Raw genomic sequence first — 27,307 nt, 5'->3', positions numbered from 1 at the left:
ACACTCACCTGACGGAGCCGGCAAACTTTTGCATAATAAAGCAGGTGCTTTTCCTCCCCCAAAAGGGATCAGACCAGACCAGTCTGACCTCGCCGCCTGAGTCACCATCACCATCACCATCGCCTTCGCCTTCGCCATCTGCACGAACTGTTAATGTGCTGGCGATTTTAGTTATGGCCAGTGGCCACCGCCAGTCGGGAGTTGGGACCTGACCAGCTGGGCAGAGTGTCCTTTGTCCCGTTGATAATTTAAAGCCAACGACCTGGACCTGGCCGGGATTAAACCAACTGAATGGCAACTGTTTTCTGCTCAAATCACACAGAAAATAAAATGGGGATTTCGTACTTACAGAATGCAATTTCGAGCTTGCCAAGCTGGATTAGGTTACAAATTTCAAATGCATGTTGTGTGTAATTTGTAGATTTTACAGTTGTAACCTAACAAAAAATGTGCAGAGACCAAGCAGCAACTAATAGGCGCACCATTTTTTCCTCCGTGTAGGATGGCACACTCCTACCCACTTTTAACACTCACCAATCTCTTCCGATTCCGCTCTTTTGGCCATCTGAATATTCATTTCAATTGTGCGAACTGCATTGGCGGTGAAAGAAAAGCCTGCACCATTCCAGCGGCAACGGCTTATGGCACTTTCTTTGGGCCAAAAGAGTGGATTCGTTGATGCCCCGATGTTATGCTGCATATCGATGGTGCGGTGCTGGTGCTGGTGCTAGTGCTCCTAGCTGCTGGTGGTGCCGCCCGGTGGGGGACGACGACCCACATAAATCATTCACAATTAGATGCGGACGCAACTGCGGCAGCGGCCTAAACACCTGACCGACTTGCTCCCGAAAAGACTCCATGCCGAGTGATTTCCACCCCGAGTTCCACTCGAGCGGCCAGCTCAAGCGTTGAGTGAGTTTTCGGGGGCGTTGAGTGTGCCGGTTCCATGGCGTTCCGCCCATGTTCCACGGACCTCGACGGACCTGTTCCCAGTGCGTGCCGTTCAGTTTGTACTTGAGACCGGTTCGAAACGTTGCCAGCCGAAAAGTCAGCGGGCCGCGGACGACGATATCCCCACAAAAAACCAAACCAGAACCAAAAACAGCTCGCAACATTGGCAACATAGCAACCCCCCATCAGCAACATTAGTTTCGTCTTTGAGTTTCAGTTCAGGGTACCACTATATGATTTGATATGATACATAAACCCCGATTGTTAAGTGATTTTGTGCGGTGATCAATGTGTGCGATCGGCAGTTTGGCAGAATCCCCAAGAATGCCGCGTTAATTGAGCTGTACGTACAGCTGTAGTACAAATTTGCATAACCAGTGAGGAGGCATAAACAAATCTGGCCGCCGAGCGGAGGAGCGTCTTGGTTCACTGATTTAATGCCACAAACAGATTGCAGATTGTAGCCCGCAGCCGCGCCCCTGCAACTTGCAACTTCTTTGGCTGCAACTTGTGCAGCAGGCAGCAACCAGCTAGCAGCGACCACCTTCACCTCCACCTCGAACTCCTTGCTGCATCTTGGACTCGGTTTGGTCTTGGTCAACCTGCTTGCAAGCTTGTTTCTGCGGAAGAGCTGCCGCCGGAGCGCCAGACCCGGCAAAAAAAAAACAAATACAAAAACAAAACAAAAAAAAACAAATATAAAAAAAGTAAGGAAAAACACATACAGAACAACACGGCTGCCGTTGTCGTCGTCTTTGGAATTTTCTTTAAAAACAACGCGCTAAGATTTGCAACGCGGACCCAGGCAAAAAGTGTAAAAGGCAAGCAAATGCAGCCGCGGAATAAAAAAATTAGCGCATAGTGAAGTGTGTCCCAGTGTGTGTGTGTCGTCCATTGTACATGAGTGTGTGTTGTTCTAAACGCCGAGTGTGCGAATAAAAAAGCTGCCCAACTGAGAGAGAAAAAGTTTGAAAAGTGTCAAGCGAGCGGCTCGGTGGCGGCCAATAACCCAACGACTGGCATGCAATTGCGGCCAGGCGACCCCGACGGGTTAATTACCGTTATCCTTGCAACACAGCAACAACTAAAACAACAACGAGCCACACTAAACGGTGCTCAAGTTGTGGATTACGTCTCCGCCGCGTTGTCGCCGTGTGAAAAGGACAACAGGAACACAGCATCTGCAACATTGGCCATAAAAAGCGCATTGAGCACACGGCAAAGTCAAGTGAACATTCCAATTGGCAACGTAACGGGCTAATTGGCACACACAAACACATCGCTGCACATCAAAACGAGGTGAGTTTCAAGAATTCTGCATTTCCTTCATTCAATTGCCTGCTTGCTTCGGTTCCTAGAATGATTTATGAAAGAATGTATTGGCAAGACAGGCAAGATACGGCTAAATACTTATGACAAAGTAAATAGATTGGTTTTTTATAATTACTTTATAGTTAGAAATATAGTTTCCCGTGAAATGTCAAATTAGTTGGCGCATGAGTAAATGCTTTCGATTTCATACTCGAAATTACTATAATTTGTAACCAGTTATTAACTTAAGAGCGTTTCAAAGCATTTAAAAGAATTGTGATATTTTAATATATTGTCTTGGATTTATTTTCAATTAACACCTCTAACAAATAAATTTAAAGGATGTTTTAATCGTGATGATGGTCATAAAGATCGTGTTCAAACTTCTGATTAATGGGTCCTTGAAATAACTTTATACCATGAAATAAATCTGTGTTTGACTTTTTGGGCTTTCTTGTAACCGTTTGCACTTTGGAGTTAACAATATTTTTTTCACCGGCCTTCAATTGCTTACTTTCGCTCATAACGACGATATTATTTCCAAGATCTGGCAATCGAGGAGCTAAACCAATCGCTTTTTTGCCAAGGATAGTCTCTTGAAAGAATCCAGGTCCTGGTACATAGGTATTTCCCTCCGCTTCCGTAAGTCCCGATGTGGAGGTGTTTACCGTTATAGCTCCATCGTTAAGTATAATGCTATTGGCACTGTCATCTTTCTGATAAGCTAAAACGCTGGCGCAAAGGATTGGCAATAGTCGCAGTATCCAAACCATAGTCCGTGGAGATTCGTTTAATATAAGCTGAGAAATCTGCCTTTATCATTACAAATCGCTTGTGACTAACAGAAATGTAAGGCTTTGACATTTGGCATGAAATCGGTTTGTTTTACATTTCGAATTAATTTATATGGTTATTATATATGTGTACTAAAGAATTTCCTTATGCACTTGAGTCAAAACTTCAACAGAGATTTGTATTAATCCCGTGCAAGTTACTGGACATACTTATAGCTACTAGATCATTTTATATATTGAGGTAATATTTCTTAAGCTTAAGCCCGTCTTCGTCTCAAGTAAGTCAACGATTTTTCTTTTGATCTCTGGTTCGGTGCGACTTAAAAGCGGGCCAAGCTGTAGGCCAATTCCAGGGAAGTCCACTCCATCAGGCTGAAGCCCATCGAGTTTTCCGAACTGCAGATACATTTGTGACGGGCCACTTGGAGCTGCTCGGCTTCGATTCTTGTATCTCTCAATTTCCATTAGACCCAGAGCGGGTTCTCTTTCTCTTGTGTTTCTTCGCTTTTGGTTCTGAAGTGAATTTATGTCGAGCCGCTAAACAATTGATGCTGAAAAATGATGGCAATGACAAAGTGATTACGGCCAGCAGTGGAAAGCGAGGCGAGATGCCAGCAATCGAAGTTCAAGTTGAAAAATAACATTTTCAATTTCCAATTGTGGGGTTCATAGTGAGCCAGAGCTGCCTCGGTGGAAAAGTGAAAATGAAATGCTTTGCTAGCAGACAAAAGCGGTTCATCATTAATCATTTAGTTTGTTGTTCTTACAGCGCAACCGAAAGTATACCTATTTATACGTACATAATCGTCTTGACTGGGGCACTTCTTCTTCGTTTGGGGCACGTTCTCGATTTGAATCTTTTCCTCCATACGCCGTCCCATTTTTTTTTTTTTCATCCCGTGTTTGTTTCGTCTCTGAGTATTTGGCTTTGGTAAATTGCTCATCGTCATGCTTTTATGATTTGGTATATTATTTTTGAGAATTTGATGCGCTCAACTTGATAAGCCCAAAGCGCCCTGTGCTGTTCGCCTGCGCCCCCTTTCCCAACCCCTCACTCACCTGCATTCCTGGCTTATTGTTGTGCCCCTCGGTGTACGTGTATATGCTGGTGTGTAGGTGTGCCACATCACCCAGCCCAAAAGTTCAGAATTTTTTAACAGTACCCGGAGAACAGATTTTTTCGATCTCCCTCCAGAGAGTTGCAAAATGTTTAAAGTTTTAATAACAAGCGCGGAACGAAATTTGTTTAGGTGTGTCTTTGTTAAAATACTCTATATTTGATTTATACCAACATGGAAAATACACTACCGGCAATAATATTACGATTAAAATGGTATTTAGATTTGTACCATCTGAAAGTGTACAAATATAAATATGGTTTTGCACCCCGATTTCAAAACAACACATTTAATTAAAGTAAGGCCATGCTGAATGAAAACCTAAAGCAGAAACAACCCAACTCCATTTAGTGTATCTGCAAAGCCAACCTGCAAATAAACTTTGCCAACTTTACGAAATGCTTGCACATCAAACTTTTATTTACCAGCTTCGAGAGCAGTACAGCGAAGCCCCCGATAACGACCCAGCTTGGCCCACCCTCGTTGCAATAATTTCATTTCGTTGTACAGTTTATTATATAATTTTTGTCCCTCTTTGACTTTTATCTTACGTTTATTATGCCCCATGGAATTTGCCGATTTCCAGACGCTGTCCAACAACCCGCTGGAGGTCAATGTCTCCGCCCAACCACCACCCACCCACCGAGAACTCGAGGACAAGGCAGCACATCCCTAGGATACATCCTGCCCCGGTGGCATCTTTAAGAGTTGTAATAACTTTGGCCCAACTTTGGATGGGGGTCTCTGGCGTTCAGATGGGACTCTGTCTGGGGGCAAAGTGCTAAAATGCCTTGACGCATTCTTTTGCACTTGTTCTTCATCTTGGGAAACAGGAGTAGAAGCCTTCTCGCCAACAGCTGGCCAAATGACAGGCTCACTCCCACTCCGGCAACACGAATCCTTGAATCCTTGGCAGAAAACGTCGACTTGTAATAATCATAATCGTAAATTTGCAAAAAGCTGGCCGGGCAGAGCCGAGCCGTGTGTCCTGGCTGCGTTGGTCCTTGGGGCCCGTTTAGCATTTTGCGCGGATCCTACGAGGCTCTTTCCAAAACGGGGCGTGTGCGTGGGCGTTGTGTTGTAGGCGTCATCATCATTATAATAGCCCTGTTTTATTTATTTTTTCTTCTCCTCTCAGTGGGTGTGTGTCTTGTGCGTGGTTAAGTTATTGGGGGGAAAATTTGAACAAGTGGAGGAGGTAGACCGCCCCCATACTTCACCGCCTGTCCATCGTCTTGGCAAAAGGCATTTAAAAAGTTTTCTAAACTTCATTTTGAAGTTTTATTACCAGCGCAGAATAAAACGCCGCACAATTTCATCCTTCCCTGTGCATTCTATTCGCTCTTATTTTTCTGGCTTGTTGTTGAAATTTGCTCTATTAAAATTCCGGGGCGCAGTTTTGCCGGCACAACGAGTTCGCCAGGATCTCGGTGCAGGGATGCCGCAAATGCCACCGTTCCAGGATCCACGCCCAGATCCTGTGGGAGGCCTGCATCAGTTATGCAGGTTCGTCCTTCTTTTCGCCTCCTCACACCCCTTTTCTTTTGCTCCTTTTTCCACTGCTTATCCTTGCCGGCGGCTTAGCAGCTTTGTTGGACTCATCCAAGCAGCCTGAAAACCAGCATCCATCCAGCTGCTGGAGCAAGCTGCAGCAGAGCCAGGACTCTGGGTAAGTCTTAGTTATGTGGAACTGGCATTTATCTTGCGATAATAGCAAGTTGTGCGATGCCAAGGAAGTAGCGGAATTTTCAAGGATGAAGGAGGTATCTTAAGGGGTTATATGATGTATCTTTAAACTCATAGCAAGACAATAATTGAAGAAAGATTATAGAAAGATTATATCCCTTTAAGTAGCATATGAATGAGTTTAAATTTCCTTATTAAAATGTTTGTAGTATGCTAGGAATAATACATCAGCTAGTGAACCCCTTTTGGGGCGCCTCTGACTTTCTTCTTTATCCAGTGCAGCATATGCTGCCTGTGAATTTAACATTTTGCTAGCGCCAGACAAAGTATGCATTCAAACAAGTCACACACAAAATGTGGGCGGTGGGCGGTTCCCAAGGATGTTCTTCTAGAATCCTTAGCCCCCCATCTTATTTTCTTGCTCGTGCATTTTTATCCTTAACGAAAATGTTTATCTGTGTAACTGTAAGCAGGATAAACGCACGCTTACACATGGATACAGATACAGATACACTTACAGATACACAGATACAGATGCTGGGGCAGAAACTTGAGCTACAACAAAAATAGATCAGTTTAAGTACAAATGGCCGCCAATGCCACGCCCACGCCTCGTTCCTCGCACTCCGCCCACCTCTTTCTTCCGCTTCCCTGCTCCATTCTTTTTGCTTCTTGAAATACTTTTGCGGTTTCTTTTACTTCCGTTCGCTCTTTCGCTCCTTTCTTTCACACGCGCCAGCGTCCATTGTTAAACTTTAATGCCAAATGGTGGTACGAACCTTCTGATCCAAGGGGGCGGCAGACCCCTGAGGGGGGCGTGGCTGTACAAATTTCACGAAAATTGTCCTCGCCACGGCGCACGGGGAAAACTTTATTTTAGTTTCATCCTCTTACTACTTTGCTCAGATGGAAAGCGTTATTTTATTGAATTCTTCTCTCTCTTTTTTTCTCTGCAGGTTGCAAGTGCAAAAAAAAATGAAAACCATAAAAAAGAACACGGCGAACAGGGAAAATTCTGTTGCCACAAAAGTTTTTCGTTTCATTTGCCATTTTTTGCACATTTGCCTGCTCGATTTTCGTCCTCATCCCTTTGGCAGGCTGCTCATTTACTTTGTTGTCCTTGCTGGTCCTCTGGTTTCCATAGTGTTTTTTTAGTTTTTAAGTCTGGTTGTTGGTTTTACGTAGATTTGGTTTTGCAGTTTTTGTTGCATTAGCTGGTCGTTGAGGCGTAAAGTTCAATGGCGGGTTAAATGGACTTAATACCGGAACTTTTTAGAACTTTTCCCCCACCTCCCGAAGGACCAAACTTCTAGCGTTGATCGTCCTGGGCAACAAAGTGAAAGTTTTTTTGTTGAACAGCTTAAAAAGAGATTGGCTTTCCTGCTCCCACCCCTCCACTTCCCCGCTTCTTTTTCCCGCTGGCCAAAGGATTTAGCAGTTTGTCCAAGTTTGTGTGTGTGGCCAAGTTCGATGGAAATGTGGAAAAGGAATTTTCGACAGTAACAATAAGTGATGGCCGAATGTGTTGGCTGAAGTTACTTCGCCTTCGAGGACAAAGTTTTTAGGTGACAAAGGAAAAAGTTGAAAATTATTTGAAATGCTTTTCAAATTGCGAATGGGCGAAATTGAAATGGAATATGCACATTTAAGTCGTAGTTATCTGAAACTATTTCCCAAATGCAATTTAAGAGTATGTGGCTTCAAATCTAGAAAGTTTTAACTCTTTTTTCGCCATTTCTTTTTCTAAACTTTTCTGCAAAAGTCCGTGAAAAGATTTACCCCTTCGAATTTCGGCGCGCGTGTCAAAAATTTCGTTTCCATCACTTGGAAAACCCTTCAGACGAAACTTGGCCAACTTAAGAGACGCTGAGGGCACTAAGGAAAATTTGAAGCCAGTTATGTAAAGGAGGCCAGCAAACAAAACCGTCAAAAAAGAATAAGGGTGCCAAAGAGTAGGGGAAAAAAAGGAGTCTCGTGTCAGCTTTTTATGCCTTCGGCCAAAGGACACGCTGGCAATTTTGTTACCCAAGAAGGGAAAAAAGGACTATTTTCCATGGGGGTAGAGGGCAATCGTGGCGACAAGTTGTTAAGTAAGCAGCGACAACTCAAATAAAAGGCCAGCGGAATGAGATTCCAGATAGTTTCGCTGCTCTCAAGTCCGGGAGGTGTAAAAAGGCCATCAAAGAGCGTTGGCTCTTCGGGAGATTTCTCTTAAAGTTTCTCGTTGTTGCCCCGTTCTAAGGTAAACAAAAACTAAAAGTGAGAAAAGCAAGCGCCTCAGAGATTGAATAGATTGAGCTGAGATTGAGTCTCCGGCACAGCTCAGTATACAATATTAAAATTCGCTTATGCCCAGGACGTCAGACAGACGTCTTATCTTCTGGCCGAGTCTTACCTGCAGTTGTTTTAGGCGGCTTTTGTTTGGTTTCCGCTTCACACTTCCCAAGTGGCGGATCGCAGGGCCGGGGATTCCGGAGTCCGGACTCCCAGATGCGGTTTATGTGACATGCGGGCCAGGGAAACTCAAGAAACTAAAGAAGCGGCAGCGGCAGCAGGCAGTAAACAAACGAATGCTGGCAGGTGAGTGGCAGCAGAGGTGAAGTTTCAGGGGGCTAAAGGGGGGCTTCTCAGAGGCCATCAGGGGGTTTCCGGGGACTCCAGGGGACAGGGTGTGGCTGGCTGGTACCAGAAGTCATACAAACGCAAGACAAAACGAGGCGACAGACAATACAAGACTTCGAACTTGTCATACAAAACGCTGGCGCGACAATCAATGGAATTTATGGTCGCAGCAGGTTCAGTGCCAGTGCCAAACCCAAGCCGAATCCCAATCCCAAGCCCACAGACAGAATCCAACCCAGGCCCAAGTAAAAACCATTCCCAAAGCTGCCCGGGGACTGACTGACGTGTGCACTTGCAGAAATGTCCTTAGTTTGTCCTATTTAACTCAATATTTATATATTCTAAAAATTTGGAGAAACTTTTCTAATTTCCTTTTACATGTCATAAAAGTAAAAATCGCTTACTCTCTTTTTCGGACAGAGAAATTCTTTTGTTTGTCGAAAATATTTCTTGAAGTGCTAACTTGTCTTAGTGTACTTAAGCATTTTTAACGCCATTTGATGCCTTTTCACACATTCGGCAAAGCGAAGAACAAACACCACCAGAACCCCAGACCTTAACCGAACCGAAAAAATAAAACTCAAGGAACACTTAGTCAGCCCATCATCGTCCTTCGTCCTGCCCCTCCCCCACCAGCATCAGTGCTCATCCTTTTTACTGCCGTTTGGGATTCAGGAGCAGGATTCAGTACTGTATTATGCGGCTTGTGCTTACACTAACAGACCCGGAGTCCTGAAAATGTATAGAAAAGGGAGGAGCCCAGCTACTGTATTGAATTTCACGCATCATTTGGCCAAGGTTCATTCGGTTCTTGCTTTTGGTTTTAGGTTTTCGGACCCCAAGGCGTGGGTGCCACTTTCTGACTCTGCGGTTGGCTTAAAATTAAAACAAATATCGGAAAACAGGCAAGTGGTGTTGCGAAGGTGTTGGAGTCGGCATTTAATTTCAGACAGGTGGAAGAATTTCGAGTTGGCCGAGGAAATGTAATATGCTCTGCATGCCCATTTAGCCAAGGAGCTGTTCTCTGTTGTGGTTGCCCAAAGTGAAGTGCTAGTGGGGGAAATATGCCAGGAATGTGTTGGCTAAAGGGTTCGGAAATTCGGGGAAATTGAGGGTTGCCAGCGAGTGTGTTGAAAGCGGCATTCCAATGTGTAGGATATCAATAGGTAGTCGCAAGATAACGAAACTGAAACAGGATAGAGGGGATACCTGAAAATAATTTGGGATGTTTGTAGGAACTAACAAAAGGGAAGTCAGAGATGAGACTACATGTACAACATGTAAATTGAGCCTTGTAAAATAGAAAAATATTCATAGTAAGCTCTGTTAATGAATGCTTTTAAATGTTTGTTTCTACTAATGATTCCAGTGCTTCGCTTAATTGAAACCGCTTTTATAATTAAAACTTTAGTTGCCTGTATAACCGGAGAACACAATTCCAATCCCAGGAACAACCGTGAAACCGCAAAACATATATTACGTAATTCCGGACAAAGCGTAAAACAGAAAATACAATATATAAACCTGAATAAATTTATTTTCGCCGCCATTGGTCTGCCCCAATGCTGATTAATGTGGATTGCCCGACAAATGTGTGCACATTAGCATTAAAATATATGTACATCTATGGATGCTCCACTCGTTTTGTGCCCAACTTTTATTAGACCAATTAAATTGCGGTTGGCACTGAAGAGTTGAAAAGCTACGAATATATAGAAAACTTCGATGTCTCCCCTTTGTCTGCGTTGCCATTTAATGTGCAGCAATTTTCACCCAACAAAGGCAGTCAATTAGTAGGTTCCCCACCCCCGATAGAAGACAATACTATTGTTGTTCTAGCCGGCGAACTAAGACATCATCATATGATAGATATTTTAGTAGAGAGAGAGAGGGGCTACTAATTAGCCATCATCAGCAGCGGCGGCTACACAATTTCCACCATCAAACAACAAACACTAAACTGCACTGGCCAGTTAACCGCAGGTACATGAGGGTTTTTGGGTCTTTTGGGCCTGTGTTCTTGTTTTTTTTTTCTTTTTGTGTTTTTTTGGGAAGCGTTAGTAACTAAATTAGCGGCCTCTGTTATTTTTTTTAGCTTTGTTCCCTCTTTGTGTGGTGTTTTTTCCCCTGTGGAGTATTTTTTCGGGTTTCAGCCGCCAGACTGCAGCCGCAAATTATTGGGCCCAGCGTTTTAGTTGTGTTGGCTCCTCTTCGCTTTGTTGAGTCGACTGCTGTCTGTTGCCTAATTTCCAGTTGCATTTGCCTGGCTAATACAGACATCTCACTAAAGATGGCAGGGGTGAAGAGAAAACCCAAAAAAAAATGTAGAAAGAGAAGAGCGCGGGGAAAGCAGAAAGCACTTTTAGATAAAAGGTTTTCCATGTCGTCTCCATTTGGATTCAAGCCACTATGGCTATATCTATGGTCATGGTCATGCCAAGGCCCTGGACTCTCTCAGATTTGGATTCGGATCCGGAATCGGATATTCCGACGCAGACAAGACAACGGTTTTCCCCTCAAAAACAAAAACAAAAAAAGAGAGAATGATAGAAAAACCTTCGTCGCGTTCGAGTGAAAAACTTTTAGTGGAAACCGTTGGTCGGCAAATTATGCATGCAGTTGCAGCGCTGCGTTTTTCTTTGTCTTCTTCGTTTTTACTTTTCGGGAAGCTCTAAAAGCCTTTGGTTTATTAATGTTTGTCCAGAATTTAGGAGGCTCTATCTGAGTGCTACTTCATCTTGTGTCTGCCTGCCGCTTTTACAGTGATTTAAGTTGGCCAAAATGATTTGGTCTGTCATTAATTTACCAGCCGTCAAAAGCGGAGTTATTAGCGTGCGGGTTGCTCAAACACGTTTCCACTTCTGCTGGTTGAGTAGCTTTTCACGTTGCTGCTGTTGCTTTTCCCCCTTTGGTTTGGGCCAGAATCGCTGCAGGCCATTTTGCCGCCTTCTCTTCATCATGTCGCAGCTACTCCGACTTCTGCTTTTCTACTGAAGAAGCTCTCGAGAGGCGAAGACGACGACAGCGGCTACAAGCTCTGAAATATCTAAAATGTGGGACTGATGATGGTGGCGGCCACTCGGAATGACAACAAATTAGACAGTTAATGTTAACAATCTTTTATGATATTTACATTTTGGAAAATTGTTTATGTTGATTTATTATGCAGAATGTGGGGAGAGGCTTCTTCGCTGTGGGAACATTCCCAGTGGGTTGGGTTGCATTGGGAAGATTAATTCTGCAAGTGGATTAATAGAGTGGCAAAGTTTTTTATTTGAAGAACAGGTTCCCTTTCACTGCGAATTTCCTTAGTAAACTCGCTTTTAAGAGGATTTAAGCTAACGGTCTTATGCTTTACAAATATAAGTCGTTTAATTATGAATTAATATTATATTTCAATAAGACAAATAATTTTAGTCAGATTTAATGTCTAAGCCGCAAGATAGATTTTCTTCAAGATTATCTTGACTATGCTAAGTATTTTCCATTATTTCCGCTAGCTGCGTAATTTCGATTCGCATTTTTTTTGGATTTAAAGTGGAAAATCGTTTTGGGAGGACCATCAATCATTTTTCAGAAAATGTCCAAAGTGGGCTCAACTCGAGTTTGCTTTTAGAGTCCTGGAATGGAGCTTCAGTCTCATCCGCAGCTGTCTGCTCAAATCTGTATCAGCTCTATCACTTGCCAGCCACGCCCCTGATACCGCCCCCGCCCCCTGGCACAACATGTCAACAATACAAATGATGGGCGCGTCAACAAAGGGGCGTGGCACGGCAGCAGCTAGCTGTAATAGAGATAAATTCGCTTCATTTTTTGCTGTCGCTGATAAAAACAAAAAGAACATCTGAGCGAAACCAACAAAAAACTGGAGCAAAATCGGGTATACAGTGGGGTCGTCACGGTGCGGTACAGTGGGGCGTTGGGTGTTTTTTTTTCCTTTTGTGCATTTTGGTTTAGAGAATGGGGGCTTAACAGCTGCCTTTGAAGCGACGCGCTGACAATGTCATTTGGCGACCACTTTATTGGCTTTAATGACAGCGCTGCAAGGTGTCCCTTTGGAGTTTCTGCCGGAGCAGCTGTTGGCCATCATCTGGAGCGCAGCTCGGGCGGTAAGCCCTGGTATTACTGCTCTGCCCCTCGAAAAGCGGAGCAGCCCGGTGGGACTCGGACTGGGATTGGGTACTGGTACCCACTCCTTGGCAATTGTTGGCCCCGCCAGTACGTGCGATTATTATCATCAATTTTGTGCCGACCGAGTGAGTGATGATTGTTCCAGGGAACGGAAACCCGGCAACATTTCCACTTACCCTCGTTGTTCTTCTGGGGCTTGTTACTGCTTTTCGCAGCCGCTCGGTGGGTGGCTGCAGTGCCTCCAAAGCTCCAACTACACGCGCACAAAAATAATTGGCAACTTACCTTACTATTTCACTTGGGGTACTTTACCAAGAAAATCAACGATAAAGGGATTGTTTACATGATATGAGTATATCTTACATCAGATAATATGTTAAAGCTCGTTGAAGTCGTTTCTTTAAATAAGTAAATTTTATATATCGTATGAAATATTATAACAAATTAAATCCTTATTTTTTCAAGTTGGTGTGTCTGTATTTTAGCAGTGCAGGTAAACGCAAAGTGCGGGGGCAGGTGGAAAGGTAACTCCGAAACAGTAAAACAAGTACCAGTACCACCGCCCGAAAAAGACGGAGAATGGCAATGAGATTACAAGACTGAGCTGAGTCAGTACCATTTCGAGCCAGAGTTTTTTTCTTTTTGGCCGGCTCCTGACTGCTGGGCGTCTGTAAGCGTTAAAACGAACTCAAGTGGAAAACAATCTAATTTGCTAAAATTCCTTCCGCTCTCGGCCAGCTCAGCTCAGCTCAGTGGATTTTCCCTCCCTCTGAACAAAGTCGAAGATATTTCTTCCTTCTATTCCAGCTGGTTGTGCTGGTGTTTTTCTTTTGCTCTTCAACTCAATTAAAGTTGATGGCCATTTTGCGTCGTCTTGGCCAATATTGTTGACTGCTTTGGCATTGGCTTTTATGTGCTCGGTTTTTAGCTTGGTTTATGAGCTCCCCAGCAAAGAGTTCCTCCTTCCCGGCTGTTTTATGTATTTATTTGTTTATAATTCGATTCGAGTGAGAGTTTGAATCAAGTTTATTGAGAACCATTGAAAGTTGTTAATTTGATGGAGGGTTCTGAGGGGCGTGAGTAGTTAACCTGATAACTCATTGAAAAGTTTCAAGACTGCCCAGTTCATAGAGATTTCTATCTACACGGTTTTTCTTTTCAGTTTGCTGGTAAACTTTATCCTGACACGATAATATATTTATGGCTATTTCAATTTATCTCTCCGCTCACATCCCAATTTCTTTATTATTTTAACATCTAGCCCCGCATTGTGCAGATTTTCTACCAACTTTGACCTTTTTCTGTCGTCTTCTCGGCCAGGACAAAAGCAGAGAACGTTAATCTATTGTTTTTGCCAGTCAAGCAGGCAGACATGCTGACATACCCCGCCTTTGCATTATCTCTATATAAAGCATGGTGAACGAAAGTCCTCCGGCTTCATATGTATTTTCCTATTTTGCTATTAATGTCAGGGAAAATGTTTTGCTTGCGATTGGAAATTTGTTTGTCCTGCCATGTCCTGTCCTTTCGGCTTGACATTGTCCTAGAGACTGGACATTTGTCCTTTTCCTCCTCCTGGCTTTTCCTCTCATCCAGATTTGTTTTTGCTTTATGACTTCACACAGCCACTTGATATATGAGGCATTTGCATGTGCCATAAATTTCTGCTGGCTTTGACTCTGCTCATTTAATATTCATAAATTTCTGCAGCCCCGAAAAACATGAAGAAAAATAAATAGAATAAAATATGAATGTGGCTGGTGATAGCGGGGACTGGGGATTCAAACTAATTTCCACAGCCCCGAAACTGTTGTCATTTATTCTCGCCACACCCTCCACTAAGCCGCATAGTCCTTCTCATACCCATTTTCCCCTGCTACAGCCTGCTAATTGTTTTATGTGCCAAGATTTGTGTCTCTGTCCTTGTTTTATTTTTTTTTGTGGGGCTTTTGCAGCTCTCAGCCGCCCTAAACATGTTTGCACAGTCTTTGCCAGCCACGCCCACCAACCAGATTGGGAGAAGTTATTGTTCTTGGAGGAAGGAGTACGTACACTGGGCCAACCTAAGCCGAAAATGTACACATGATTTATGAGGAAGTAAAGATATTAAACTTCCAAAATGGTCAATCTACAATCAGAAAATGCAAACAGCTTCTATATGTGAACTAGGTCTATATACATACGAATAAATGTAAAGTTATGAATGAATCATATTTCCATATGTTCGATTGCAGTGTAAAGGGGGTAGCGGCTGTTTTCACTTGCTTTTCGATTAGACTGCGTTGTTCGCCTGTGCCAACAACAAGGAATTAATTCATTTTATGTTTCCTGTGTGTGTGTATCTGTATCTTATGGATACCTAGCTGCTGCTTACGCCTACATATTGATTTTCGTATTTATTTTACTTTTTCGCTTTCTGCTTTTGATTATTTCCCTGGGAGTCGGGACCCAGGAGTCGATGGATGGATGGACTGCTGGCTGCAGGCCAGGTCTTTTGTACAGTACAGTGCACTGCCCAGGAAGCGAAACATACAGAGAGCCCATCTGGCAAGGAGTAGCCTGTAACGTGGCTCCACTGTACCATTGCTGCTGGCAAGAAAAATGATTGCGAAGAGCACAGTGGCCCCGGCCAAAAGGTGAGGCTCCAAAGCTGCCTTCTATTCCTTTCTGCGCGTGTGTGGCCCGCGGCTGTCCTGGGGAATCTATCAGCTGAACCTGCTCCTACAGCTCCTTTAGCTCCTCCTGCTCATCCGCAAAGTTCCCCCGTCCATTCAACGCAGCGCAGCCTTTATTGAGTTTGTTCGCAGGCAAATTGCATTAGACACTTGGCAGCAGAAATGTTGGAAAACGGACTGCTCCTCGCAGTCATAACTTGTGTCTAAGTGAAAATTAAATTTTAAACAAAATATCTATCATAAACATGCAACGAACTAAACCGTAAATATTTCAAGTGACCAGCCCCCCCACTTCTTTGCATTTTTTATGTTTTCCTCAACAAGTGTGAGAGCAATGCGTTGAGCCCTATCTTGAGGGTAAGCGTATGTGTAGGTTTTACGACCAGGGCGTCCTTTTTCTTTCAACAAAATGCGTTTTCTGTAACTCGATCGTAGACCCAACCCCGAACTCCCCCATCCAATCCCGAAAATAAGGCAGACTACTCGAGGCATTAATGTCTTATTGACAGCTCAGGATTAGAACGGAGCCAAGTGCCTGCCGGTTGGGTGAGTGTGTTTGAAAGGGGATTATAAAGCGATTTGTTTGTCGAAAATTATGAATCTGGGAACCCAGAGGAGAGCACAACCGTCAGGGAGCAGATAGGGAGCTCCCACACGCTGTGTGTGGCTCAGAGTCAGTTTTGATATGCCCAGATGCCAAAAAGGGAAAATCAGGCATCTCAAATCTCTTGGCTTTTGTTTGGCAGCATGCTTTACGGCATTACCAGGGGGAAACGGGGTGAAATTTCATCAATTTTGACGTAAGCCAAGACAGCATTAACTAGCTGGTTTCTGGGGCTCAAGACATTGCTTTTTGTTGAAAGGGGAAATTTTATGAGAAGCTGAACTTACTTATCTCAAACCAGTAATGGGGAGAATTTTCTGTATGGTGTAAATTCGAAAAAAAAAACTTATCTTAAGTCCTTAACAGGGCTATAAAATTAGACCAAGATTCAACCATTGTTGCCTAATCTTAACTACCATTCGAAAAAATAGAAATGTTTATTTTCATTTCGAGCTTATCTGGCCAGCATGTCAGGTGCTCAACAATGGATATTTTATCCCAAGTCCGCTGCTAAACGAAATCTCAAATCTAATCTCGGCTTCATTAGTGTTATGCATATGTGTTTGGTAATTTCAAAATCGATCGATCGCAGCGAATCGAAGATCCCACAGAAATTCCAGCTCTACGTTCACATTCGTTGATTTCAATTTGAATTTGAATTGGCAATAAAACGTCAAGTTTATCAGCTGCCGAAGGGTCGCATGGACAGCAAATAAAGGTCTGCGGTTTTCCAGTTTTTCTTGCCCCAGGGCCCCAACTCGTTATACAACTCTATTAGTTTCCATTTCGTCCGGTCGCGCATACAAATCAACTAATTTTCCCTCAGCCCGAAAATATCGCTTTCTATGGACTGCACTCCGAAATGAGAGTTCGTAGATCTTGTGCTCATAATTTATGTAAATCCAACGAAGGCCGTCACACTTATCTGCCTTGGTGAGTACTTGTTTGGGCATTTGAATAAAATTTCAATTTTCATGCATAGCAATATCAGTTCGGTTTGTCCGAGTCCCATTTATATTATACGCCAGCACGTTGACTCAATTATTTTGGTACAACTTCATACCTCTTATTATTTTTCGGCCAATACTGTGTCCTGGCCTAGACAACAAAAAATGCCAGACACGTCCGAAATATCCATGTCTTCATCTTGACTCTTCGACCTTAAGGATAAAATAGACCAACTGTGGCAATTTTCGGTTGTGACTTTCCCAAAGTTACAGACTCTGACATTTCGGGCTTAAAACATCCGACTCTTTGGCTTTAAGGCAAATAAATTCGTTTACCCTGACCTTTGTGGCTTAAAAATTGCCTTTAATTGGGATTTAATTTTATTTATTTATCTGGCTGTGCTCTTATCAGAGGATTTCGTTTGCTTTCAATGAATAATTCCGCAGATTATAACCTTTAATTAAATGCACCGAATTATTTTCCAATTTTTCCCATTTCAGCTGCATTTCGAGCATTTCCCCAACGTGCATGGAATTATTTCACTCACATATTTAGGTAATTTAGTTGCGGGGGGCGAAGCTGTGTGTTAATTTCGAACCCCAAAACGCATAGTACACATTTCGGCAATTCTCTACAGTTTCGCATAGTTTTTCCCCTTGTTTTTGGGCATTATTAGTTTCTACACGCTCATATTCGAGGGCAAATAATAGTCCTGGAGAAACATAAATGAAAATAATGTACAAACATTTCGCACTAATTAAAAGGCAGAACGAGGATTTCCGAGGGGATTGAGTGTTGAGCGGCACAGACTGGAAATATAAATATTGAATCGATGCTGCGTGGAATTGAATAGGACATGTGTAATTGCTTTTCCCTTCTCGGCGATGTGTGAATACATATATATCGATTGTTGTGCATTCTTTCAGTTATTGATGGGGCAGCCCCGTTGTTACTTTTCATTTTCATTTTCCGATTTCCCGACTTTTGTTGCTGTCGCACTGGGCGTTTCTCGTTTTGTTTATTTGTCGACTGGTGGGCGGTGGTTGTGCCACCTCCATTCGATTGGCAAACAGAGGAAGCCGCCGGCAGGCACGTTTCCACGCAAAACCGATTGAAACTGAAGACGCGTTTTTGGACATTCAATTGGGAATTGGTAGGAGTTGGGGCATCCAGATGGGTGGAACCCACGCACTACCAGTTGACAGCTGTCGTCGCAGTAGAATTGCCAAAGACTCAAGTTCGGAACCAGCTTACTCCCATCAAAGGCAAATCAAAGTGCGCTGAGCCCCGGCTCACGTGACTCTACAATTTATTTCAAGCATGCAGCGAAAATAAATTTATTAATAGCCCCAGTCAGCGGAGAAGAAGAAGTATTACCGCCACCCACACAGCTTTTTACAGTATCTCTGCATCGGGCCATCCAAAAACCCCCTGCAAAACCTCTCAACCATTCGGCTCCATGTTCATTCATTCAAAAAAACCAAGAGAGATTCGCAGTTGGATTCGCAATTTCGCTTGCGTGAAGGAAGTTCAGTTTTCTGCCCCCTTTCCTTGGAGTCCGCGTCAATTTATGCGCCTCACGTTTTCTCATTTTCAAGAATGACTAAATATCGTTTACACCGAACTCTCGCCCCTTGCGGCCGACTTGCACCAGCAACTCGGCTGCATTTCTGCATATGAAGTATTATTTGCGCAAGTGGAATTAAACTTTCCACGGAAAACTGCCCATTTTTTACTCATTTTATTCATATAGCAATGCACATATTTCCTTAATTAAGCACGTGGCAAGTGGAAATGGTGCACTACGAGAAAAGGTTTGCAAAATATATGAACTATAAGTTACCACAAAGCATTGTATTTTAATATATATTTTTTAATTACGCTTAACGTTTTTATATAATAGTTTTGCATGTGTAAAAGGCTTAAATTTCTTTGTCGACATTTCCATGTCTATGCATTTCCATTTGTTTGGGGCGAAGAGCGTTGAAAATTTTTTGGCTAATGCCTGAAACGTGTCGGCCTCTGATGGTTATGGTAACGGTACGAAAAAAGAGTAGTTTGAAAGGCGGAGGAGCAAGAACGTTGTGAAAGGGTTGCCAACTGCCAAGTGGAGTGAAACAGATTTATTTGGCTTTAGACAGGCAGAGATCTACAGAGCCAACTAACGAAGCACTCTGCTTTATTTTCACCTGCCGATTAGCTCGAGCTGGAGTTTTTCTCCTCCCGCTCGTGGCGCTTGCAAATTAGTGTTAATTTATCAGGATTATTGCCTCGCAAATCAAGTTTGTTCAGACAAGTGCCGAGAAGGGAAAAAATAATTGGACGAGGATGGAGGAGAGGAGGAGACCTGACACAATGGAGGATGTTTTTAATAAACCAAATTCGAGGCACTGAGAACTCGGAACTGTAACTAATGCTGACTTCTAGCCTGATATCGAACTGTCAAGCTGTCAATTCTCGTTAGCATTGGCTGCCATGTGTGATGTTGATGTCCTCTATGTGTATCCGCATCCACAGCAGTCGATGTGCGGCTCTGCTACTCGAAGTATCTGGCAGATAACGTTGGCAGAGCTGTTCAAAAATTCAATTTCCAGCTGAGGAGATACAAATGTCAGGCAGCGAGTGCAGAAGGCAGGGGTGGCTACAAATTGGAAATAGGTAGAAAAAGTCATTTAGTAACGATTGCTGACATGAGTCTCTGGCTTGCGAGGGAATGTTAACTCGGCTCAAGGCTTAGACGATACGAAGAGATACGCCTGATGTGAAAGCTCTCTCTTAGGGGGAGAAATGCGCAAATACTGACAGCACAATTAAGGTTTTAATTGGCAAAACTAACTTGCTCCTTCCGTTTGCATTTTTCTTTCAGCCAAAAATTGCAAGAAAAGAACCAGAAAACAGGCGAAGCCCGGCGAAAATCCCAATCCATTCACCATGCGCCAAACGGAGGACTAACGTACAACTGCGATATCTGGCAATAAGCGAGGAGGAGCGTCAAAGGATTGCAGCTTTGCCCCTTCATCCGGAAAACTCCCTCAATCCCCCACCCGGAAAACTAAAGGAAAATGCCATCCGTAGCAAACAGCAACTACAGCAACGATGCGCGTCTCGGTTACGTTGTAAATCAAGTTGCATCCGTATCTGTGTCCATATCCGCATCCGCATCCGCCCTGCCCTCCGTATCCGCATCCGAATTTCCTACTTTCAGTCCACCGCGGATTGCCAGTCTGGTGGCCAGCTCCGCAGAGGACTTGAGCAGCTTTGGTGACGTGACGTTCGACATCTTCGATGACGATGACGACTTGTTCGGCTCGCCAATGGCCTTCGATGCCAGTGAACAGGGCCTCTGGAACGGACGCTTCGTACCGCCACCGCCCCGCCCGCCCTTCTTCGTCGACGAGCCGGTGCTGAGCGACGGCCTGACCACGTGTGATTTGTGCTCCTGGGCGATGCCCACCAAGAGCACATTCATGTTCGAGGGAACGATAGGTGAGTGCCCGAAAACAAATCGGATACAAATTCGAAGCTTTTATTCTGATTAAAGTTTACAGGAACAAAAAGAATAAAGATACATACGCATTTAGAAATTAATTATAGAGCCTAAATCTATCTTTGGCTAGACAATCTAAATGACTTAGAAAAATCGCATACAATTTGTAATATATTTTATATATTTTTTCTTAGTGCAGAATTGGTAGCTGAGGGCTGCATAACTTCCGTTACTAACCGTTACCCTTTTCCCCTATTTTGTTGCAGAAAAGGCCACAGAACTGGGCTGGCCACTGACTCTGATCATCGTGTCCGTGTTGTCGGCGCTGCTAGGCGCCGTCATCATGATTGCCGTGGTGCGCTGCCGGCGCAAAAAGTCCTCCAACAATCGCAACGGTGAGTGCTAATACTCGACATAGCCACATGGCCAACTTGGCCAAAATAGAAAACAGTGGGCGTAGGCCAAGCACAGTGGGCGTAGTGGATAATCATTCAGAGTTGCAAATAAAACATTTAAAAGTAAACTTAAATGTAAAGACTTAAGCCTTACAAAGTAAAATCTTAAAACGTAAAATATTTTTTATTTTTTTAAACCGTTTATGATAATTGATTTCCACTGTGCCCTCTGTTGGCCATTATGAGGCCTTTACCTGTGTTGACTCTCACAACATTCGGCTGTTTTTGCAACTGTGACCCACCAACTAACCCCCTCCCGTTTCTCCACCACCCTCTCTTCTCTCTATTTTTCGGCACCCATCTCGTGTTTGTTATTGTGTGGCATCTGCATCGGTTTCTCCAACACGCAGACACGCACGTGCAATGGTGGTCTCGCAACAAACGCGCCCACGGCAACGGCTTGAGTGGCGCGGGCGGGGCAAGTGGAGCGGCGGGTGGTGCCGGCGGCAATGTGCACCACCACAACGGCAGCAGCAGCAACATAAACAACAACCACCTGAGGAGGAGCAACATCTACACGGCCCACCCGGCGGACAGCATACGAGGTCTGCAACCGCTGCCGGTGGTGCTGCCTCTGCCACTGCCATTGCCCCACCCACCTTCTGGTGGTGCCTCGCCAGCGTCGTCGTCGACCACACCGCCTGCTCCACAGCAGCAGCAACATCAGCCGTTGCAACAGCAACAGTACTTCCATCCATACCAGCAGCAACAGCATGTGCACCACTCGCATACGCACCACCACCACACGCACCACCATGTGCCGCTGTATCCACACGACTGCGACGAGGATGCCGCCTACGAGGAACCGGAGTACCATCAGCCGCAGCAGCTGCACTCGGTCAACAGCAGTAGTTCGTTGTCCTCGATGGGATCGTCATCACTGCCACAGGAGGCAAGCAATTCCCGAGCCACCCACTGGCCACCGGGTGCCACATCAGCCACCATGGTCATAGCCAGCTGAGAAACGGGCCAGGACTGCGCCTGGATTTGGCAGCAGTAATGTGGATAGGTCTGTGGACCCATTTCACTTAAGATGCAGCGCACATGGATGGGTGCAGATCATAAAGGGGATTACACGTAACAATTTTGTGAAGTTTATTTTTGCCAGTTCATCCAGGGACTCCCTAAATGTATCTGTCTGTCGGTCTGCCTGTGTGTCGCCAATTGGGAAAACCGAAACGAATTTAGTGTCACTTCCGTTTCCGTTTCACAAACTATCGAGTCAGACAGGCGAGAGGGTTGCGGTGCGGCGTGGCGTGGCGTGGCCACAGGACATGCTCTTTACATGCCATGCACGTTTCATCCTTTATTGCCGCTCGGCATTAGAACAGGGATTTCGTCGGATTAAAGCAAATAAAGGGCGTGCTTTCTGTTTGCACCCAACTGGCAACTGCCGATGATGCCACAAGTTTAAATCGGAGCACCCAGCATTGTTTCGGGTATATCGAACTTAGGCCCCCCAGGGACACATATGCCATTTCAATGGGTATGCTTCAGTTGAGTCTGGTATAGGATCAACATTTGCCACTTGGATTTTGTTTAAATAGACATTTTCAGCTTAAGCCTTGTGGGCAAATGTATGCGAAGCATATTCTGGAAACCTGTCCCGGGCAGACACTGGTCCAGAACTTTGTGGCTTTTTTGACTCCATTCCGCTCTTGTATCGCAATGACGAGAGCAAATGGGCTTTGAAACTGGTAAAAAGTAACGTAAAACAAATAACGATGAGGCGAAATGTGAAGAGAAAGTGGGAAGAAGAAGTCGCAATATCATCCGCAAAATCATTAATCAAATTATGAGCTCAAGCATCTAATAGCATTTGCATTTTTTAATAGCCACTCGTCGTAATAACAAACCCATGACAAGCATATCAAACATAAGCTCAACAAGCCAACAGCCAACAAAAGTACTTAAAACAATCAAACATTGCAGCAACTTAAATGTAAATGCAAAAGTAAACAAACTCGCGCCATTGTATATTAATTGTAAATATTTTTGCGATCCGCTCCAATTAGCAATTAACAGCAGGAGCGTGCAACAGAAAGTTTCTTCAACAACAAAATATGTATTGCATTACTTCAATTCGATAGAGAAAAAAGTACGAAAACATTCCTCTTCAAAGCAAACGCAAAGTTCAAGTTTTCATTAAACAATTATAATTTACGACAACACACAACCAAAGACTAGTCATTTAAGTCACAACGTCGATATGTACAAACAAGTTAAACGAGAGATAAAATATGATTAAGCCAGTTAATTAATTCGATTTACGGATGCTTCATTCGAATGCATTCGATTCGCATTTATTAGTTTTACGAGATGAAAGAACAACTGCAATACTGTATTTTAAATATTTATTCATTAAACGCACTTTTGTCCATTCCCCTTCTATCCCACACAATAACAATAATCGTAATTAGCATTTATAATTAAAAACTCAAACATCAAGTAAATAATAAATAATGAAAACGAAAGACGAGAGCGGAATATGCGCAAAAAATTACTACGAGCAACTCAAAATGTTCCAATGTTTAGATTAGCCAACTAATTACATGGAAATGTAAACAAATCAAATACTTCATAGTTTTCATAACAAATTCATTAAATTGTGCAGAAATAATTTAGGCACACAAAATACGAAAAGAAAATAAAAACCAACAAATTAAACAAAACCATATTAAAATCCATTTGTTTTGCTTCACCACTGGCCAAGCCTGATTTTTAGGCCGATTTGAAATTTGAACCCTACCCATTGAATTTCGCCTGGTATCTACTGTAGGATCTCGATACAGTGACAACCAATTAAAATATTTTTCGCCAAGCCAACTTTATTATTTATTTAAAAAGAATTTAATTCTTGGCTGTTGAGAGGACTGTGAGCCATAAGCTGTTTTAGTTTTGTAGTATCTGCAGGCCGCCGCTCTAGAATTCAGTCTAATGTCTTTAGCAGAAATGTCAAGATTCCATAGCATTGGTTAAGTATCTGAAAAACCAAAATATAAGATATTGCAATGTATAAAGCGATTTTAAAACCTTACAGCGCTGTAGTTTATGAAATTAAAGGACGGAAAGGGGCTGGCTCTCATGATCAAGGGCTCCTGGCCACGTCGAATTATTAGACAGAGGTCTCTATAAACATCTTTGGATCCTTTGGTGGGATCGTAGGCCTCATAAGCAGCCTCTGAAATTTTCAAGGATTTCTGCGATAACAGGTCTCCAAAATACGACCACATGGATAGATGTCCTAAGGCGAGCAGCATGAGGACGGCAAACTGGGTCACCACCTTGGGGTCCTTTCTTGCCTCCATGGCCTCTAGAACTGATAGGGACACCAGGAAAAAGTTAACTCCCATTTGCATTATGAGGGTTCCATGAAAAACTTTGTTAGTGTGATCTAAGATGCTGCGAAAGTGAAGAACGGATTTATTAAGAATTATGTTTCTCATGCGTTGGCTTACTGAACAATCTTCTGATGGAACTGGACCAGGCGATTCGTCTCCAATCTCAACTGCCCATATCCATGGCACCTCTGATGAAGGTGACGCAATTCTAGGCATAGAACTTCGATGGCAAATGTTATTTCCACGTAAATAGACACAGAGAGTCCTTCAATGCACACAAGCCAAGTCAGAAAATACGTTATACTCCAACTCTGAAACAAATAGATAATGGCGTGGCTGATGGGGTGAATCGACCTTTCCTGCCATTGGAACGGAAAAGCCGCATGAAGAGGAAGGATCTGCTGATGGACCCACAGCGGTGATGTTATGAGTAGCAATAAAAAAAGGCACAGGAACACCAGCCAAGATGAAGCTAAAAAAAATGACAACATGAAGTACCAGCGCTTGGCAGTTCTATAGTCCACTGCACCAGGACCTTTTTGTGCCCAAGGATGAAATTTCTCCAGAGCTTCAACAACTTCGTCAAGTTCATCACCATACCATTGAAAATAGTATACTTTAAAAGCAATATAGAAGAGCTGAAAGAAAGAATCTTAATTTGATATATGATTTCTATCTGAATATATAATTTATTTCTAACCCCAATGATAAAAGCAATATCCCGACCCATTTGAACCCTGTCTCCTAACGATTCGGTAAGTCCATAGCACATTGTTAAAAAACACACGGATACTTGAATGGTAACCAAAGTGTGCCAAATGGAACGATAGGGCATTTGACGTTCTTTTGAGGTTGTATATAAGAACATAGCTCTGCAAAAGACCATTTGAATTGATATGAAACAGAATGAGTTATATTACACTGACTGCATCTGCTCCCTCCAATAGTAGACTGCGGAGTAGCTAGACTCCATTGCAGGATTTCGAAAATGTTTCCAGCCGTCGATATAAAATTTCAGAAAACGGTGCACGTTGCCACGATAGTCCATTTCAAATCGAACTCTGTTCTGTGAGTGACTCTATAACGCATTAAGACCCTTATTAAATATCATCAGAGAGTACACAACACAAAAATGTTTAAACTCCTCATTGTCACAAATGTTGTTAATAATAACAAATTAAAGGAATAGAAATTTATTTTCATATAAACTTTTTCCTGTGTGGTAAGTAGCAAAAATGAAGGTCATTAGAAGCCATTACCAAGCGAAAACTTAACATCTGCTTTCTTACTAAAGAATTTGTATGCTAATACCTTTTGAACTTCCACCTCATTCCACACTTGTTTAGTAATTACGAACCCATAGATAGATTCTGTATAAACGAAAACAAAATTACGCAAGTTTAATGCAGAAAAAATAATCATTTATTATATATATCAGAGAATTAGCATATTTAACATTTTTATGAAGTCGTATAAAAATTCATCCGTTTCAGGTTTTAGTCTAATGTCTTTAGCAAAAATGTCAGGATTCCATAGCATTGGTTAAGTATCTAAAAAAAACATTAAATGAAATTAAAAAGCATTAAGTGATTATAGAATCTTACAGCGGAGTAGTTTATTAAATTAAAGGACGGAAAGGGGTTGGCTCTCATGATCAGAGGCTTCTGGCCACGCGTGATTATTACGCAGAGATCTCTATAAACATCCTTGGATCCTTTGGTGGGGTCGTATGCATCATAGGCAGCCTCCGAAATTTGCAATGACTTCTGGGATAACAAGTCCCCACAATACGACCACATAGATAGATGTCCTAAGGCGAGCAGCATAAGGACTGCAAACTGGGCCACAACTTTGGGATCCTTCCGGGCCTCCACGGCTTCCAAAACCGACAAGGACACCAAGGAAAAGTTGACACCCATCTGCATTATGAGAGTTCCGTGGAAAACGTCGTTGGTGCGATCTAAAATTCTATATCAGGGTTTGTAGTCAAAATGGCAAAATATTGATAGTTTTAATACTGACTCTACAATCTTCTGATGAAGCTTGACCAAGCGATTCGTCTCCATTCTCAGTTCTTTAGGGCCATAATTGTGTCGATGAATATGGCGTAGTTCTAGGCATAAAACTTCAATGCCGAAAGTAATTTCCGCATAAATACAAACCGATAGTCCCTCTATGCACAAAAGCCAAGTCAGACAATACACTGCAAAATAGCTCTGAAACAGATAGATCAAAGCGTGGCTAATGGGATGAAGCGATTTTTCGTGCCATTGAAAAGGAAACGCCGCATGAAAGGGAAGGTTTTGCTGATGGACCCACATGGGTGAGGTTATGAGTAACAATAGGAAAATGCACAAGAAGAACGACCACAACGTTGCCAAAAAGAAAGCCATTACGAAGTACCACCGTTTGCCAGTCTGATATTCAACTGGATTAGGACCCTTCTGTGCCCAAGGATGTAGAGCGTCCAGATCGCTGATCACCTGGTCAAGCTCATCGCCATACCAGCAGAAATAAGATGTCTTGAACATAATAAAAAAAGCCTGCAAACAGAGACATTAGTTATTTAAGATTTAAACACAGTAAAATTGCCTAACCCCAAGGATGAAGGCCAAATCCCGTCCCATTTGAACATGGTCTCCTATGGATTCAGTTAAGCCAAAGGCCATTGAAGCAAAAAATATGACTATTTGAATATGTACTAAGGTGTGCCATGTAGATCGGTAGGGCAGCAGACGCTCTTCTGTGGTTGTAAATAAGGCCATTGCTCTGCAACAGACATTTATAAATCTTGGCTGAAAAATCATATCCTTTTTTCATACTTCATCTGCTCTCGCCAATAGTAAATTGAGGAATGGCTAGACTCCAGCAGTGGATCCCGATAAATCCTCCAGCCGACCTTAAAAAACTTCAGAAAACGTAGGATATCCATTTCGAAACAGTTCTGATTACGAAGTACTGGAATTGCCTAGTGTGATGCGTATTAAATATTACACAAGAAGGTCACTGAAAAAAATATTCTGATTTAAAGATTTATAGATAGTTGTAGCCATATTAGAACTTTCTCAAGTAGTTTCATAATCAACAGATAGGGACTGATTCACATTTTAGCCTTTTTAAGCTGATTGCAAATGCGTAAATTTAATTTTATGAGTGTTTCCTGCCTGTGTGATAATAAGCAAAT

At 43.0% G+C, this 27,307-nt stretch overlaps 4 protein-coding genes, 1 long non-coding RNA gene and 1 pseudogene across 5 annotated transcripts; 2 read left to right on the top strand and 4 right to left on the bottom strand.

The window, feature by feature from the left end:
• The first annotated feature begins 972 nt into the window (after positions 1-972).
• LOC6737014 lies at positions 973-23,454 on the top strand. Its single transcript, XM_016170105.3, has 4 exons — positions 973-2,250; positions 19,707-20,326; positions 20,594-20,722; positions 21,133-23,454. The coding sequence occupies exons 2-4, from the start codon at positions 19,903-19,905 to the stop codon at positions 21,741-21,743; spliced, it is 1,164 nt and encodes a 387-aa protein (XP_016030640.1). The 5' UTR covers positions 973-2,250; positions 19,707-19,902; the 3' UTR covers positions 21,744-23,454.
• LOC27207208 lies at positions 2,543-3,069 on the bottom strand. The gene has a single exon (XM_016182938.2). The coding sequence runs from the start codon at positions 3,033-3,035 to the stop codon at positions 2,610-2,612; it is 426 nt and encodes a 141-aa protein (XP_016030641.1). The 5' UTR covers positions 3,036-3,069; the 3' UTR covers positions 2,543-2,609.
• Positions 2,999-12,295, top strand: LOC120284723 (annotated as a pseudogene).
• On the bottom strand, positions 3,810-4,359 carry LOC123327180. Its single transcript, XR_006541710.1, has 2 exons — positions 4,116-4,359; positions 3,810-4,007 (listed from the first exon to the last, which is right to left on the bottom strand). It is a non-coding gene; the product is annotated as an uncharacterized LOC123327180 (long non-coding RNA).
• A 218-nt stretch (positions 23,455-23,672) lies between the features above and the next one.
• On the bottom strand, positions 23,673-25,194 carry LOC6737013 (putative odorant receptor 65c). The gene is made up of 5 exons (XM_002083824.3): positions 25,050-25,194; positions 24,824-24,995; positions 24,241-24,761; positions 23,821-24,184; positions 23,673-23,765 (listed from the first exon to the last, which is right to left on the bottom strand). The coding sequence occupies exons 1-5, from the start codon at positions 25,169-25,171 to the stop codon at positions 23,712-23,714; spliced, it is 1,233 nt and encodes a 410-aa protein (XP_002083860.1). The 5' UTR covers positions 25,172-25,194; the 3' UTR covers positions 23,673-23,711.
• A 333-nt stretch (positions 25,195-25,527) lies between these two features.
• On the bottom strand, positions 25,528-27,091 carry LOC6737012 (putative odorant receptor 65b). The gene is made up of 5 exons (XM_002083823.4): positions 26,946-27,091; positions 26,721-26,892; positions 26,146-26,666; positions 25,728-26,091; positions 25,528-25,673 (listed from the first exon to the last, which is right to left on the bottom strand). The coding sequence occupies exons 1-5, from the start codon at positions 27,053-27,055 to the stop codon at positions 25,620-25,622; spliced, it is 1,221 nt and encodes a 406-aa protein (XP_002083859.1). The 5' UTR covers positions 27,056-27,091; the 3' UTR covers positions 25,528-25,619.
• Between the last annotated feature and the right edge of the window lie 216 nt (positions 27,092-27,307).

Source organism: Drosophila simulans, chromosome 3L, assembly GCF_016746395.2.
Source record: "Drosophila simulans strain w501 chromosome 3L, Prin_Dsim_3.1, whole genome shotgun sequence".
NCBI classification, from domain to species: Eukaryota; Metazoa; Arthropoda; class Insecta; order Diptera; family Drosophilidae; genus Drosophila; species Drosophila simulans.
Note: the sequence above shows the minus strand (reverse complement) of the source record. Positions and strands in the feature narration are given on the sequence as shown.